General features: G+C 33.8%; 1 protein-coding gene across 1 annotated transcript; it reads left to right on the forward strand.

Annotated features, from left to right (window-relative positions):
* The first annotated feature begins 4,504 nt into the window (after window positions 1-4,504).
* On the forward strand, window positions 4,505-15,854 carry LOC131928856 (beta-secretase 1). Its single transcript, XM_059285001.1, has 11 exons — window positions 4,505-4,682; window positions 6,625-6,739; window positions 7,050-7,361; window positions 7,716-7,804; window positions 8,749-8,965; window positions 9,801-9,932; window positions 10,409-10,543; window positions 11,592-11,693; window positions 12,213-12,368; window positions 14,110-14,344; window positions 15,250-15,854. Exons 3-11 carry the CDS (start codon window positions 7,050-7,052, stop codon window positions 15,441-15,443), a joined length of 1,572 nt encoding a protein of 523 aa, XP_059140984.1. The 5' UTR covers window positions 4,505-4,682; window positions 6,625-6,739; the 3' UTR covers window positions 15,444-15,854.
* Window positions 15,855-15,965: the final 111 nt, after the last annotated feature.

The following is a 15,965-nucleotide window of genomic DNA, read 5'->3' on the forward strand; positions in this document are numbered from 1 at the left end:
TAAAATATTTTGTCTATGAAGTCAATAAATTGGTGTTGGCTAGTTAATTAGACTGGTTAATTGGACACGCGAACGCTTCAGGCGAAATTAGCTGTATTGTTAGAAAGGGATGTCTGGTGTAAGCCCTTCTATGATTAAGGTCTCTGCAAACTGTCAACATGGGAAGTAAATCTAGTTGCACTCAATTTTTTTGTAAAAGATAAGATGGATAAAAATACAAATTTTAATAAAATTAATATAAAACGGCTAACTTTAAGTAACCATTTACATCGATTTATTATCATTTTGTGGATTATTTTACTTTAAGAAGAATACAATCCTCGTTTGCAAACAAATTTTGGAAACAATGTTTGCCTCCCATTTCTCAAAGGTTGTGTCCCTTGGTTACGTTGACACACGAAGTGTTAACCGTTATGAACTTGTCTAGAAATGTAATAACAGTGTTCGTTTTTTGTTGTGTGTCCGTGGAGAGGTCACGTGGAGAAGGCCTGGGTCAGGGTTACCTTGACCGAGTCCATATTGATAAAGGTACAAATTCCCTCAGCAAACTCGTTTGTTCTCCTATCTTTTGTATTGTGAAAGTCGTTGGCTTGAGTCTAGACCTACATTGGTTTTATAAGACTCCGTGTGGAAAATTTAAGCCTGTTAGGTTGGGGTTTTTTTTTAAGATGGAAAATATTTTTTCTCTAAGCGATGGCGATGCTGTAGATTTAAATTTACACTTTCAGCTTAGCTTAATTAAAATACAATTTGAAATATCCTTGCTGAAATACAATTTTAATTACGTAAGGGTCAGTGTCAGTGGTGTATATCTAGGACATCTTGACAGGGGCGTCGCCATGGGGAGAGCAGAGGGGGGGGGGGGGTGCGCTCTTGATGTAATAACCAGCTAATTAAGCTTGAGTGATGTGACAGTTCTTGCATAAATTTACTATTATTAATTGAATAATGAATAGGAAGATTATCTTAAATATAAAAAAAGCAGAGCGTTCACATACGTTTGTCGTGATATCCTGAAGATATGAATGTGTCCCGTGTTAAAATACACGATTGAATTCAGGAATGTATGTGTATGTATGTATGTGTCTGCGTGGTATATGTGTCATTTCTCTACCTGTGTACCAGAACACTTCATTGTTCTAAAAACATTTTTTTTTCGTTAATAAATCTTTTCCTTTGGTCAAAAGAATGTCCTTGTTACTGCTAACAATTGCTTACTCTGAAATGTGTGTTTATTATTGTAGATTTACCTTCTCATTTTGTGCACAATTGTAAATGATTGTCAATGAGCACACACATAAACACAAGAGAAAATTAATAGAAAACAATTTCTATTGTTCAACAATAGAAATCGAAACAGTCCTTTAAAAGAATCAAATAAGTAACAGTGCAGTCAATATTAATTTGCCAGTTTTTAAGGTATACTTGCTATTTTAGTATGTACGGCGTTTTGCGTGTGTATTAGTATTATTATATAGATGGTCATTATTGCAACTCATAAACTTGTATAAGCTTTGTGTATGTGTACTTATAAACTTGTATTGGCTGTGCGTATGCGTATCTACGTACTTTTATTTTCTGCAATTAACCCAATTGTATTCTTAGACAAAATCCAACACCTTCATATTTTACCGGCAGTAAATGTACAGCCTTCAAAAAATACTCTTAAGCCGGTTAACTGCTAGATTTTCCATTAGTTGTATCAACTTGTATTAAGATATTGATAACCAGAGCCCAACTGAATGGTAAAAGGAAGTTTGCCTATGCGTTTCAATTTTTGTAACGATTTTTTTCATACATTGTGGGGAATCAATACGTTAGGCCATATGGCGCATATGTTTATTTTATGATGTTTAATCCTTGGCACATATTGAATTACAATTCAATCTTTGAACATCGTGAGTTACTTCATCATTTCAACACAGTGTGTTACTTCAGTCTTTGAACACCGTGTGTTACTTCAGTCTTTGAAGACGTGTATTACTTCAGTCTTTGAGCAGCGTGTGTTACTTCTGTCTTTGAAGACGTGTATTACTTCAGTCTTTGAGCACCGTGTGTTACTTCTGTCTTTGAAGACGTGTGTTACTTTAGCCTTTGAACACAGTGAGTTTCTACATTCTTTCAACACAGTGTGTTACTTCGTTCTTTGAAGACGTGTGTTACTTTAGTCTTTTAACACAGTGTGTTACTAGTGTGTTGGGTGACGTTATCAACAACACTTCCTGAAGTAAAAAGTTTCGGTGATGATAGGTCTTGTGCAGGACTTTTTCAAGGGCTGATTTGGCTTCTGCTCAAGGACCCCGCGAACCGAATACATTACTATTTCACGCGTAGGTATTGTTAAACTATATGATAATGTGTGGTCAGAAGCGACTCACGACGGTTGAGATTAACCTGACTGGTCGGGTAGGAAGGACTCTATTTTTTTAAAACTAACTTCTAACCAGGGGGCTAGAAATGACATATCGAATCAATTTAAGTCATTTCGTGTGTGGGGTGGGGGTGGGGGGAGGGGGACGTCATGTGTCCATTTTATGTGCTTCAAACCAAGGTAAGCTTACTATGTAGTTATTTTGCGACATTATTGTATTAAATGAGATCTTATACAAGGGAAGGGGGGGGGGGGCATAGGGGTAGGGAGAGGAGAAAGAACTTTCTAGAACTTAGTTGCCTCGTTAAATCAGATGCATTGAGCTCAGCCTGACTGTCTTCTTACAGTTTGACAGGTTCATTGCCCTTAATGTCAATCAGGGGACAAAGGGATTTTTTTTTATACCGTCAAGGGTTAAAATTTAAATCCTGTTGTGTCTGTGCAAGTAAATAAAGCCGAGGGAAGAAAATATGGGTAAGGGGAAATAATTCTCAAAATGTGAGGTGTTGTCTGAATTAATAAAAAACAACAACACTGAAAGGGTGCGGATAACAACACTGAAAGGGTGCAGAATTTTCTAATTGTATATGGTAGGCAGCGTACGATTCGCCCCATACGTAATTCGTATTACGCTACATAACATATCTATAGACCAATGACCTCATATTACGCATAAAAGGAATGTTGATGCGCCCCCGGCCCACGTTCACACACATATATATATATATATATATATATATATATATATATATATATATATATATATATATATCTATATCTATATCTATATATATATATATATATATATATGTGTGTGTGTGTGTGTGTTTGTGTGTGTGCGTGTGCGTGTGTATGTATGTATGTATGCATATGTAGACTACATCACGATTCGTTATTGCACATTAAACTTTGAGGTATTATACTGTGTTGTTAAAGTAATCAATATGGGACCGCGTGGTGAGGTGGTATAGCGTACGACTGCTAAATCGAAATATTCGAGTTCGTCTCCCGGCTTGAGTTCGTAGGGCGTTCCAGCGTACATTTAACTTTGACATTTAACAAATTCACTTTGGAGACAGTAAAGGCTGTGGGGTATGGTGATGACCACACTATACCTTCATATGCTGAGGTCACAGAAACAGGTACAGTCTACTTCATCTACCACATAGACCGCCATGTTCGCAAGGATAACTTTTTAAATTTAAATAGTGTAGGTCTATGCTACTTGTGTAGCTTATTTTTTCCAGTCGGTAGAAATTTGAATCCATTAAGTATATATCATAATATAGAGATCAATGCAGTGTTAGATAACACTGATAGGGGTTATACCACCGTCTAAATCGAACATTGTTATAAAAGATAACACAATTTTAAACTACCCCCCCCCCCCCCTTCATTGATATCTTACTAAAAATATAATGTCGTAAAATATAGGCCTATTCATATAGGGAGCTAGCCGTGGCGTCACTAGGTTGGTTGTCACCCGGTTCGGTTAAAAGAAATAAAGTATCCCTTAACCTATCTCCAACAATGTTTGTATTTTCTGTTTGATCTCACCCTTCTCCCTTTTATTTTTTTTTAAATTTAACTGGATCTTGTCAGTAAACTTTACAATTTTTTTTTAATTTGGTGTCACTCCATTAAATAGTGACCCTGTGCGTTCCGTACACCATATACTCTAATTGTTACACTACTGTGTACTCCAGTAGCGTAGCGAGGGGAGGGGGGCATATGTCCCCGGGCACCGACCTTAGGGGGGTTGGAAAAATAAATTGAAAGGCTGAGGGGGGTGCAAATCGAAAGTTTGAGGGGGGGTGCAAATCGGAAAGTGTGTCCCCGGGCGCCGGGAAGGGTCGCTACGCCTCTGGTGTACTCGGTACCGTTATGGTGATGTTTGCTTGGGTTAAAGGGCTATAACTTTATAAAATTTGAGAAGCCCTGACATAGAGCCTTAAGGGGGGGGGGGGAGGTTAAGCCTTTGTGAAGTGAAAGTTTTAAACAATTCATTGTATCGATCCTAAATCTGTTTAGATCACGTCACGACAGAAACGTGGGTGACCTAGGCTATTAATAGATTTAATTTCTATTCGGTTGGGTGTGTTTTAATCTGAGTTGTTTGGTTCATTTGGTAACCGATGATGTGTTTTAGCCTTTAGAAATCTATGATACACCACTGATATCGTTGGGTTAATTTTAAAGTTGGTTTATTAAAAGAGGAGCCGGGTTATTTCAACACGGCTGAGCATAGCACTGAACATAATTTCACCTCCAAAGAGGTTGAAGAAGTAGAGGGACAATTATTTCTGAATGGGTAAGCCAACTTTAAATTATATTTAGATTTCTACAAGTCTTTAGATCTAAATCTAAGTAAAAATTAAAAGCTGATGGACATAGGCCTAAGTATTAAGTATAAAGTAAACTCTATTATTTGACAGACTCCTTAAATAAACTTTTACGTGGACAAATCCCACACTGCTTAGCTAGGAGTGGTAGCAGATTTGTATTTTACTTTAGGAGTTGTCGATGCTTGACTGTGAGTTACTTAGGTTACTACTAGATTTTAGTATCTATTTATTTAATTACTAATTAGGATATAGTCAATATAATTCAATATATAGACTGACTAGGGCCAGGCCTATGTGAGACGTGAGTTTTTTTTAACCTTTGACTCCAGTAAGAGTGTATTTTTTTAAACCTAAGTATAGAAGAGCTAATCCAGAAGTTAGAAAAACAATGCTAAAACTAAAATGAAAGTTAAAGTATTTTGAAAGACGAAAGAGTAGTGAAAGACTGAGTGTACGTAGATCTAGACTCTAGATCTAGATTCTCTAATGATTCACTGATCCACTGTACCCAACAAGGATTAGATCTAGAATCTAGATACTAGATCTAGAATCTAGATCTGTTAGCCTAATCTAAAATCTAAAAAAATTAGTAAAAACTAATACAACCCCCCTCAAAATTGCAGTTGAATTTTTTTAAAACATCGATATTTTTCTAAAATCTTGTCTAAACTATTACAGTTTCTTAAAACAGTTATTTAAAACGCGAAATAATGTCTAAAATTCATTTTCTAACATTGCTTTTTTATAATGCAAAAATGTGACGTCGCAACATCTGAACCCCCCCCCCCCCCCTCCCCCTCATCACACATCGTCACAAAATTACGGACCCCCCCTCCCCCCTATGAGTGTGACGTCAATTATGGATGACCCCTTAGTCTAAAAGTTTAGAAGTTTAGACTTAGAAAATTTAATATTAGATCTAGAATTAGACTCACGAGTCACTTCTCGACTTACAGTACTTAGTTTTAGGACCAATTTAGTTTTTTTTTTTTTTTTTTTTGGGCCTAATTTTTTGTGATCTAGAAAAAACAGCTGTTGAGCTGGGTCCTGGCCTGGGGAATTCAATTAAATTATCAATTTTAAAATCAAACAGTAGGCTTATATTCAATATTATTCATTAGGCCTAAGCAAGTTGATTTCATATTTAGCCTAATTTCATGGTTAATTACTAAGTAATTAGATTTAGATCTAATTTAATTAGGCTTTTCTTGAATTCCTTCATAGATTAATTTGTTTGGTATTGGCCTTTATAGGGTAAACCGTTTAATTTAAGGCCTATTTTAAGTATTTTTAGAATCTTGTTTTAGTACAGTTATAGCCTAAGTGTTAGGTTATGCGATATGACATTAGGTAGAACAACTAGTTATTAGAGTCTAGCACATTGTTTTTACCAGTTCATGGTATGTGACTATGTGTTATATTGTGCCAGTATCCGTTAAATCCACAGTGACAGTAATGGAATCTTCTTAAAATTAAAAAGGGGATGTGTTAGGTTACTGCTGGTAGTTAACTAATTACAAATATGACTTGCTATCACTTACTAATGATAACTAATGTAAAGGTTTACCATAACTAAAGTCATACAGATGCCCTAACTTTAATTTCTGACCATAACACTGCAGTAAGACTAAACCTTAGATTACAATCCTACTAACACCAAAACATGCTCCATAATCAGACATCACTAATGCCAATAATCCCCAATATCAACTAATTTGATATTTAGCCTATAAAATCAACAATTGGATAATTATTTGGGCCACCTATTTTTGAAATCAGGGAATACTATCCATTACCTTAGAACATAACTAACAGTGTTAAAAGTTGTAATATTTTAATAATCATCTTTCCTTGTGTCTTTGTGAAGTATATTTTAAGCTCGTAAGAAATAATCCTGTTACATTTCAGGCAGCTCTAAAAGCAATGGGAGCAGTCTCAAGTTTTAAGAACAAACTTTCATCCAAAATAGTCTTTACATAGACTTAGATTTTTAACAAAGATTATAGAACTTTTTTTAAACAAAGTAAGTACAGTCTAATTAAGCAAAATGAGTTAGTCATTGTAGTTGTTTATGAACTCCCTAATCTTAAATTTAACAAGGCTACCTTTAATAGTTAATACTAGTTAAGGGGATTTAATTTTTTTTAAATTTTAAACATGAAAGGATGTTACTTTTTTGTTTCATTTTAACAAGTATTTTTAAGGATTGCTTAAAAGAAGGAAATAGCATGTAGATCAATAACCAAGTCTCTTAAAATATTAAATCTTTTTAACTTTTCATTAATTTGTTTTTAACTATGGAAGTTAATCTTTTGTTATAAAATTGATTTCAGATGCTGTCCGTAATCGATTATAGCCACTGCTATACAAGAAATCTCGGTGACCAGATGAGGATTAAAAAACTATCTTTCAGCATTGTATTCATTGTTATTCTTTCATTGCATTCGCTGTTGCCCACCCATGCAATGATGGTATACCAGTTTCCTTTGAAACCATTTAAAGGAGAGTTCAATATAGACAGAAATGAAACCTTGCACAGATTTTTCCAAAGGGACATATCTTCTAGTAGTATGATAAATAACTTGAAAGGGGTTTCTGTGGAAGGGTATTTCATTGATTTAGATATCGGCACTCCTCCACAAACTGTGAGTTTAAATACTTTTTTATTTTAAAAAAATTTTAATTACTTTAAATAAAAAAATTTAAAACTGTTATTTTAAAATAAGTTGCTTTGGTTTGTAGAATATTTTAATTTTTAACTGTTAAATTGTTATACTTTGCAGAAAAACATTTTCCTACTCTATTTTAACAAATGAAATTAGCTTTTGTTCAGTTACTTTTTAACTAAAACAAGATATAAAACTATATTTAAATCAAATCAATCTTTGCTAAAGAAACTTAAACTAAAAAAACCTGTTTTACCAACAGATATAAAAGCTTTTATTTTTGTTTTATTTTTATTATTTAAGAGTTACCATTGTTGTCTCCCTTTGTTCTAGCTTCAAGTATTGGTTGACACAGGCAGTGCTAACTTCGCTGTTGCAACAAGATACGAGCCTAATATAAGCAAATTTTTTTACACAAACAGGTTGGCCTTTTGTAATTTTATAAAGGTGGTGTCAGTGATTAAGGTGGTGTCAGTGATTAAGGTGGTGTCAGTGATTAAGGTGGTGTCAGTGATTAAGGTGGTGTCAATGATTAAGGTGGTGTCAGTGATTAAGGTGGTGTCAGTGATTAAGGTGGTGTCAGAGATTAAGGTGGTGTCAGAGATTAAGGTGGTGTGAATGATTAAGGTGGTGTCAGAGATTAAGGTGGTGTCAGCGATTAAGGTGTAGTTGGTGTTATGCAGCGTTTGTTTTCTTAATGTTAGTCATGTATCCATCACATCCGAACTCTAGATTTTTGGGTTTACAGTCGTAAGCTCTACCATTTAACCATGCCATTGTTACATGGGAGATTGAAATTTGGGACCAGTTATGTCTGGTTCGACTTGGTTATTTTAAATCAGCAAATAGGTGCTCTTTCATTTAATCAACCTACCCTGTTAAAGTGTATAAAACCTTGTTTGTTTGACATTTCGTAATTTTTTACTACTAAAAAATTAATGTATTGGTCCATAGTTTTTATATATAATTTTAATCCTTTAAATTTTTTCTATAATAGCAGTTTTTAAAAGAGCTACAGGGTCAGTTGGTAAGGCATATTGTTGCTAAACCCAAAAGTCTTGAGTTCAAACCCTGATAAACAATTGCTACCTTGTAGATTGTTTTTGGTTGGGCAAAGGCTATGGAAGCACATCCAAAAAGAAAGGCAGGATGAAATCAGAGTCAATGGCCTAAATGACACATAACAAGTTGATATGTAATTTTATTGGAGGGAATCCCTTCCAACATTAAAAAAATTATGAACGAGGAAGAAGAAAATAAGAAAGAAAAGAACTGCTATCAAACTGTTTCCTAAGTAAATTAATAACTGATATACCTATTGTTTTTTACTGTTTAATATTTATTTAATTAAAACTTCCATCATCAGATCCAGTACATTTGTATATGTTGGAACATCAATTTTTGTACCTTACACTGAAGGAGAGTGGACTGGGTATTTAGCCACAGATACAGTGTCACTGTCCTTGACCCCTAACATCTCAGCAACAGTCAACATTGCCTGCATCACCTCTTCCAAAAATTTCTTTATAGCCAATGCCGAGTGGCAGGGAATTCTCGGCTTGGCCTATTCCGAACTTTCTCGGGTAAGCCTAAACCACTAATGCACTTTGATTCCTGATTTCAAGCAAACACTAGTTGTTGTTTTATGTAAAGACAAACTTTTTTCATGTAACCAGGAAATATGAATAATTTTGAATAGTTTTATTTTGAAAGTATTTTTTATTTTTAAATTCAGACATATTCGTTATAAATCTTTTCTACTGCTGTGTTAAATTTGTTGTTTAATTTCTTATATCTTTACCTATATCTTTGTTTAACATGTGTAGCAGATTACATGTGCACATATTTGTAGAGGAAACTTTATAAAAATAAAAACATTGAAATGTTCTTGTCAAAGTAGCTTACTAACAGTCATGGTATAGATGAATCTAGATAGGAAATTTTTAATTTTCTAAATCCCCTAGAAGGTCAGGTAAAGCTCATAGTTGCCAAACTAAACTGAAAAGTCCCTAGTTCAAACCCCTGGGCAGATGAGGACAATAACTCATCTAGGAGGGAAAACTCCAAATTAAACAACTGCTGCCTCGTAGTTTGTTCTTTGAGTAAACAGGCCCTATCGCATACAACAAGTTGACACTTAATTCTTAATTGTCTTGATGAAATCATGTCCAACATTGCACTTAAGAACTAAGAAGAAAAAAATTGGAAAAGTTTAAACAGTAAAGCTAATATTTCTCTACAGTTATTGGTCTTGATTACTTAACAGCAATCAGCATTAATAATTTTTTTATTAACTGACTGAAAATCTTAAAAATTAACCATTGGTTCGAAGCCACATAGAGGGTCTTAATTCTCACTTACACCATGTGAGATTTAATCGTTAAATTTAGTTGTTAATTTAACAGTTTGCTATTCCAGCCAGATTCATCTGTTACGACATACTGGGATTCCTTGCGCCAGGCAAACCCTGAACTAAAAGATGTGTTTTCCATGCTGTTGTGTGGGTCATCCTTTGTCCACTCAATGAAGCCACTAATGGAAGGATCTCTGGTGAGTTGTAGCTTTTTTTACTGCTGGGGGTTTTGTTTTTTAACTGCTGGGAGTTTTGTTTTTTAACTGCTGGGATATTTGTTTTTTAACTGCTGGGGTTTTTGTTTTTTTAACTGCTGGGAGTTTTGTTTTTTAGCTGCTGGGATATTTGTTTTTTAACTGCTGGGGGTTTTGTTTTTAACTGCTGGGAGTTTTGTTTTTTAACTGCTGGGTGTTTTTGTTTTTAACTGCTGGGGGTTGTTTTTTAACTGCTGGGAGTTTTGTTTTTTAACTGCTGGGTGTTTTTGTTTTTAATTGCTGGGAGTGGGAGTTTTAAGCTGTCTCATATTTTGAAAATTTATAATTTTTTTTTCTTTTTACAATTTAAAGGTATAGTTGAAAGCAGATTTCTTTAGATTTCTATTTTGTTCTTTAAAATTGTATTGTTATTTGGAAGAAAACTATCAGTGGTTAAGTATTTTTATTTTTATCCACAGATATTCGGTGCTGTGAATGAATCCCTGTCTAAGAGCCCAATACTGTACACCCCAATATACAAGAAATGGTATTACGAGGTGGTGCTTTCAGACATCAGAATACAAGGCACTTCTCTGTTACTGGACTGTAAAGAGGTTCTTATTTCCATATTTCATTAGCTTCAACTTGTCAACTAAATCATGTAGAATTCTCAGGTATCAACTCTCAGACATCAGAATACAAGTCACTTCTCTAAAACTGGATTATAAAGAGTTTTTTATTTCCATTATTTCATTAGCTCAATGGTGAAGAATTCTTGAAGACACACCTTGCAGTGTAGGTCCAAAAGTCAGCTTGATGCTACTGGAGTATTTAAATTTTATCCATTGTAAAATCTGTTCACTTGGATTTTGACTGTTGGCTTTATTATACATTAGGACAGTGGCATAGGCATAGACCCCTCGGTATATATATAAAAAGTATGAGGGGGGGTGCAAATCGAAAGTTTGTCCCCCCGGTAAAAATTGGAACCCCCCCCCCTAGAGACGATCCTGGCTACGCTACTTCATTAGGAGATAGTGTAATGCATTTTTCAGTACCTTATCAAATAGTTTAATATGTTTTTTATGTTCTGCTTTTTTTTTTTTACTGATAAAAACTCTCAGTACCAGTTATATGGTTTTTACTGTCCTTTTAATGTTATTTTTTTTATTTTTCTGCATAACAGAATATTAATTAACCGTTCTGTCTTAACCTTTATGTTTTAGCCTCACCAACGAAGCAGATTACTGTAAAAAAGAGAAATAAATACTACAATGTCTTAAAAAAAATTATATCTAAGTATTATTTCAGTTCTATTTTTGTTTTTGCATATTTTTAATATTTATTCTGTTGATTCTGTGTTGGTTTCTGCATATCTTTGACATTTAATTTGTTGGTTCTTTTCATTGATCATATCGTTTACATTTACACTTGTGTATTTTACTTTATAATTCAAGACTTACATTTACTTATAATTATTAGATTTTATTTGTTTTGGCATAACTTTTATTTACATTTATTTTATTATTCTCTACAGTACATTAGTCGATTGAATGTTACTTTTTATATATATTTAATATTTAATTAGCTGATTCTGTGTTTTTTGTAATACAAATTTTATGTTTTGGTATGTTTATTTTATTTGCTGATCCTACTTTTTAGTATAACTTTGACAAGACAATCGTAGACTCTGGAACCACCAACATCAGACTACCTAATAAAGTATTTGATGCACTAGTCAAGAGTATAGATTCACACATCAGGGTAATTAACATTTCTTTTTATTTTTCTTGAAACCTCGTTTGTCAGAGCGATCATGTATCTCAACTTAACATGACATAAGATTTAAAAATTTGTTTTTTAAATTACGTGACTTTCAAATCAGTAACATGACATTAAGATAACTGGGACAGTGTGGCCTAAACAGTAGAGCGCATGGCTGCTAATCTGAAAGTCTCGAGATAAAATCTGGGTTCAAGTCAGTAGAACGCCCCTGAGTCCACCCAGCTTTGATGAGTACCTAATGCATGTTAGGGAAAGTAAAGATGGATCGGGCAAAGTGCTGACCACACCTTCCCTTCATATGCCAAAGTCTAGAAACATATGAAATCTACTTCATCTACCCAATTGAGGATTCTTTACTTTATTTTTAAGATAACTGTTTGAACTAAAAGTAATTGATACCTTGGAGAATTTAAATCCCTGAATATTTTCAATATTTTGTTTTATATTGCTCGGAAAGAAACATGTCCTATCCTATATGTTTTACAAAATCTTCACCAGAAAAATGGAATCATTGATAAACCGGATAAATATTTCTACACGGGTGATATTCAATGTTTCTTCGACATGGCCTTGCCCTTGAAAGCTTTCCCAGTAGTGACCTTCACCCTGTTTGAATCAGAGAACATATCGTTTGACTTGCACTTAACACCACAGGTAATAGGAAGATGCTGGCTCTCTGGTTTAGAGTTAACTCCGTAAATTGTCTAGTGTTGAACTGGATACACAATGCTTAAGTGGTATTATCTTCTATTGTATAACTAGCTGGCCTGTGTTATACATTGTGGGTAATGGTCTGCCTGAAGACAAGCTCATTACATTTACCTTTGCACACAAACCTCTTCCAATTCTCCATTCCGCCTAGCTAAACAGGTTTTTCTATCACCCTAATTTAAAACCTTTTATGATTCCTCCTCCCGCACAATAGGCTTAAAAAGGCTATGTAATCATACTAAAAATTTTTTTTAAATATGGCAAGCAATAAAATTATAATTACATTAAAAAAATTTAAGCTGTTTGGGAACCATCAATTACACTCATTTTCTTATTTTTGTATTGAATATAAGCTGTTGAAAAGCAATTTAGAATTATTTTATCAATACAAATATTTAAAAAAACGCCCTCTTCTTCTCTTTGAAGTAAACCGGATGGCCAGGGAGAGTAAAACAATGAAAATGAAAGTCACAACAAATGTTTTCCATGATAAAATACACAATAGCAGTCAATGGGGTATAACATAGTAGTTTATTTATATTAAATAATATAACATCCCCTATCATCACAACACCCTGACTCTACTAATCCATATTAAAAATAAAATTGTTTGTTAAATTATTATATTAAGGGGTCGGCGTGGTCGAGTCGGTAAAGCTCGTTGCTAAACACAGAAAAGTCTTGAGTTAAAGCCCTTGGGCAGATAAAGCTCGTTAGCTGGGTACAGCCACTCTTCTAGGAGAGACAACTCCAAAATAAAACAACTGCTGCCTTGTAGTTTGTTCTTGGTTGGACAAAGGCTATAGAAGAAGCAAATCCAAAAAGAAAAGCAGGCTGAAATCTAAGTCGATGGCCTCAATGGCGCATAACCATTTGACACATACTCTTAATTGTGTTGAAGGGGATCCCTTCCAACACAAAATTTAAGAACAAAGAAGAAGAAGAAAAATTATATTACTACCTAGTGATTATTTGTTTGAATATTTCTAGACTTTGTAAAAGACATTTTGTACTTATTACACAAATGTTATAAAATATTCATTTTTGGTTAAAAATTATGCTTTCAGGCTTTAACCATTTGGAACCAGCTTTTCAAGCCTATTACCACACTTGCTTCCTCCCTCACACTAATTTCAAACCATTTGACACAGCAGTGCTTTTTTTTTAAAATAATCCAGCTCTGTCGAAAATTAAATTACGATGACTATATTTAGAAAATAGCTACCCCAGCTGTAAATGCGCAAACAGATATAGGGGTCATCAACCTGAGTTGGTCTTACATTTTTCTTATAACACTGTGTCTGATTTCAGAATACTTCTAAAACTTCATTCCATATAGAAATAAATGTTTAATAGTAATAGACTGCATTAGTTTTTGGTTGATATGAATAACATTAAAATCTTAAATTAAAACAAGCACTCATTATAGATTTATACTTATAAAACATTTTTCTCAACACATTCTAGATTCTACTTTTGATAAGCAATAATATACATAAAAGAATTAATCACTATATAAATTATTAGCATAGCAAAGTACAAAAAGTGGACATGGATGGGTCTTAAGTTCCAGTTGTGGAGGTTCACCAAAAATCAGTGCACAGCTTGATTTTATAACTGCATGTTCTTTAAATTATATTTTAAATTTATTTTAAAGTTTTAAAAATTTATCTATCTGTTCCAGCACTACCTGAGACTCGTGGAGACAGATATAAGCAATCCATTATTGTCTTGTGTCAAATTTGGCTTCTCCTCCTCCACCAGCGGCACCGTGCTCGGCGCCGTTCTAATGGAAGCCTTTTATGTAGTGTTTGATCGCAATTCTTCAAAAATTGGATTTGGTCAGACTACGTGCCCATTGCCAGATCCCTCTCACCCATTGCTTGCTGTCACAGTTGAAGGTCCCAATGTCGCAAGCAGTTAAGTGTCATTTACAATATTTGCTAGTGATGAATTCCATCTGATATGTTTTAAGCCTTTTAATACCTGGGACAAATCTTCCATAAATAGTAATGATCTAATCAATATACTTGTCTTAAAGAGAAACACACCTGGGTATTTATTAATGTAACCAACACCATTTTGTACATGCAAGTGCAAGAGAGAGAGGATGTTATTATACAATACCATGAATTCAATAGTTTGTAAAATATTTAATGGAATAATTTGATTTTAAATTAAATGTCTTCCAATGGTTTTTTTAAGCGGAATTTTCAAGGACTTAGTCTCTATATTTAAATACCCATATAAAATGTAGGCCTACACTAGAATATCTGTCATTAACTGATACATAGTGTTGGTGTATAATATTAGACACATAATGGTGACAGCTGGATGGCAAGCTATAGTAGATGTCAATGACAACATACAGCTTAGGGGTTCAAGAAGATTTATCAAATACATAGTAATTAAAGCTATTTTAGTCAGGTCCCCAAGAGTCTGTTACTATATCTAAAACCACCTGTTTTTAACTTTGTTACCTAAAATCTTTATCGACCTTTAGTTGCAGAAGAAATAAAGTTCTTAGCAAAATGCATTTCGGACTGTTCCCAGTAAAAATGCGCAATCAGAAAAATGTGCTAACAAATACGAGCAATTACAAATTATTTATACTAATACATTTGAATTTTGTCAAATTTCTTGGATATATATTTTATTATGCTGCAATGTACACTATTTGTTTTTGCCTATAATTGCTTGATTTAAGAAAACAAAAATATCCTTGTCACTTTCTATTGCACCGTTTTCCATTGCGCTTCTTTCTGTTCACCAATCCAAACATATTACTTCACATTTTCTCAAAATCTACTCCCTTTATTTCCAGACACTTTGACAAAGTGCGCCTACATGAAACCAGAGAGCACAGAGAAATCCTTTTTGATCCTGTCCTACGTCATGGCTGGCCTGTCTGTGGTTGTCATCCTGCCCCTGCTGCTGCTCTGTTTCTTCTCCATACAAAAGAAACTGAACAGATTGGACTCTGATCCCAGTGAAACACAGGCTTTTTCAAAGGATTAACTCTTCACTGTCGGAGCTACTTAAAGATATACTCGTTAGTCATAGTTAACCTGAGGGGGGCATTTTTTAATCAGAAAACCAGTGTTCAGAATTATTTTACATTATTTTTTATACTTATACCTATTATTTTTAAGTCTTCTCCAAGCATTTCATATAAGCATATTACTTAACAGATTATTTTACAAATTTTAGTAGTAAAGCATTTTACTACAATATGCATTTTTAAAACATTGTCAAGTTTTTATTCATATATAGTCTGGCTTAGTTTTCTGGTCATTGTTTTTGGTTTTCCCATCATGTTCCTATTCAACTTCTCAATACAGTTAATCAAATACTAAAAAACCGCTTTAATGAATAATTAATTCATTAGTGGTCTGCACAATGATTCTCTTCAAAATTTAATTTTTGCCACCGTTGTGTTTAATTTGCAAACAGATTATTGCACCTGGGTTTAGTACATTTTAAATCTCTGACTCCTAAAAACAGATTTAACAGCTTCCACTGTTGACCAAATCAGAAAGT

Source organism: Physella acuta, unplaced genomic scaffold, assembly GCF_028476545.2.
Source record: "Physella acuta isolate Inbredline_101_S28 unplaced genomic scaffold, ASM2847654v3 ptg001556l, whole genome shotgun sequence".
NCBI lineage: Eukaryota > Metazoa > Mollusca > Gastropoda > Physidae > Physella > Physella acuta.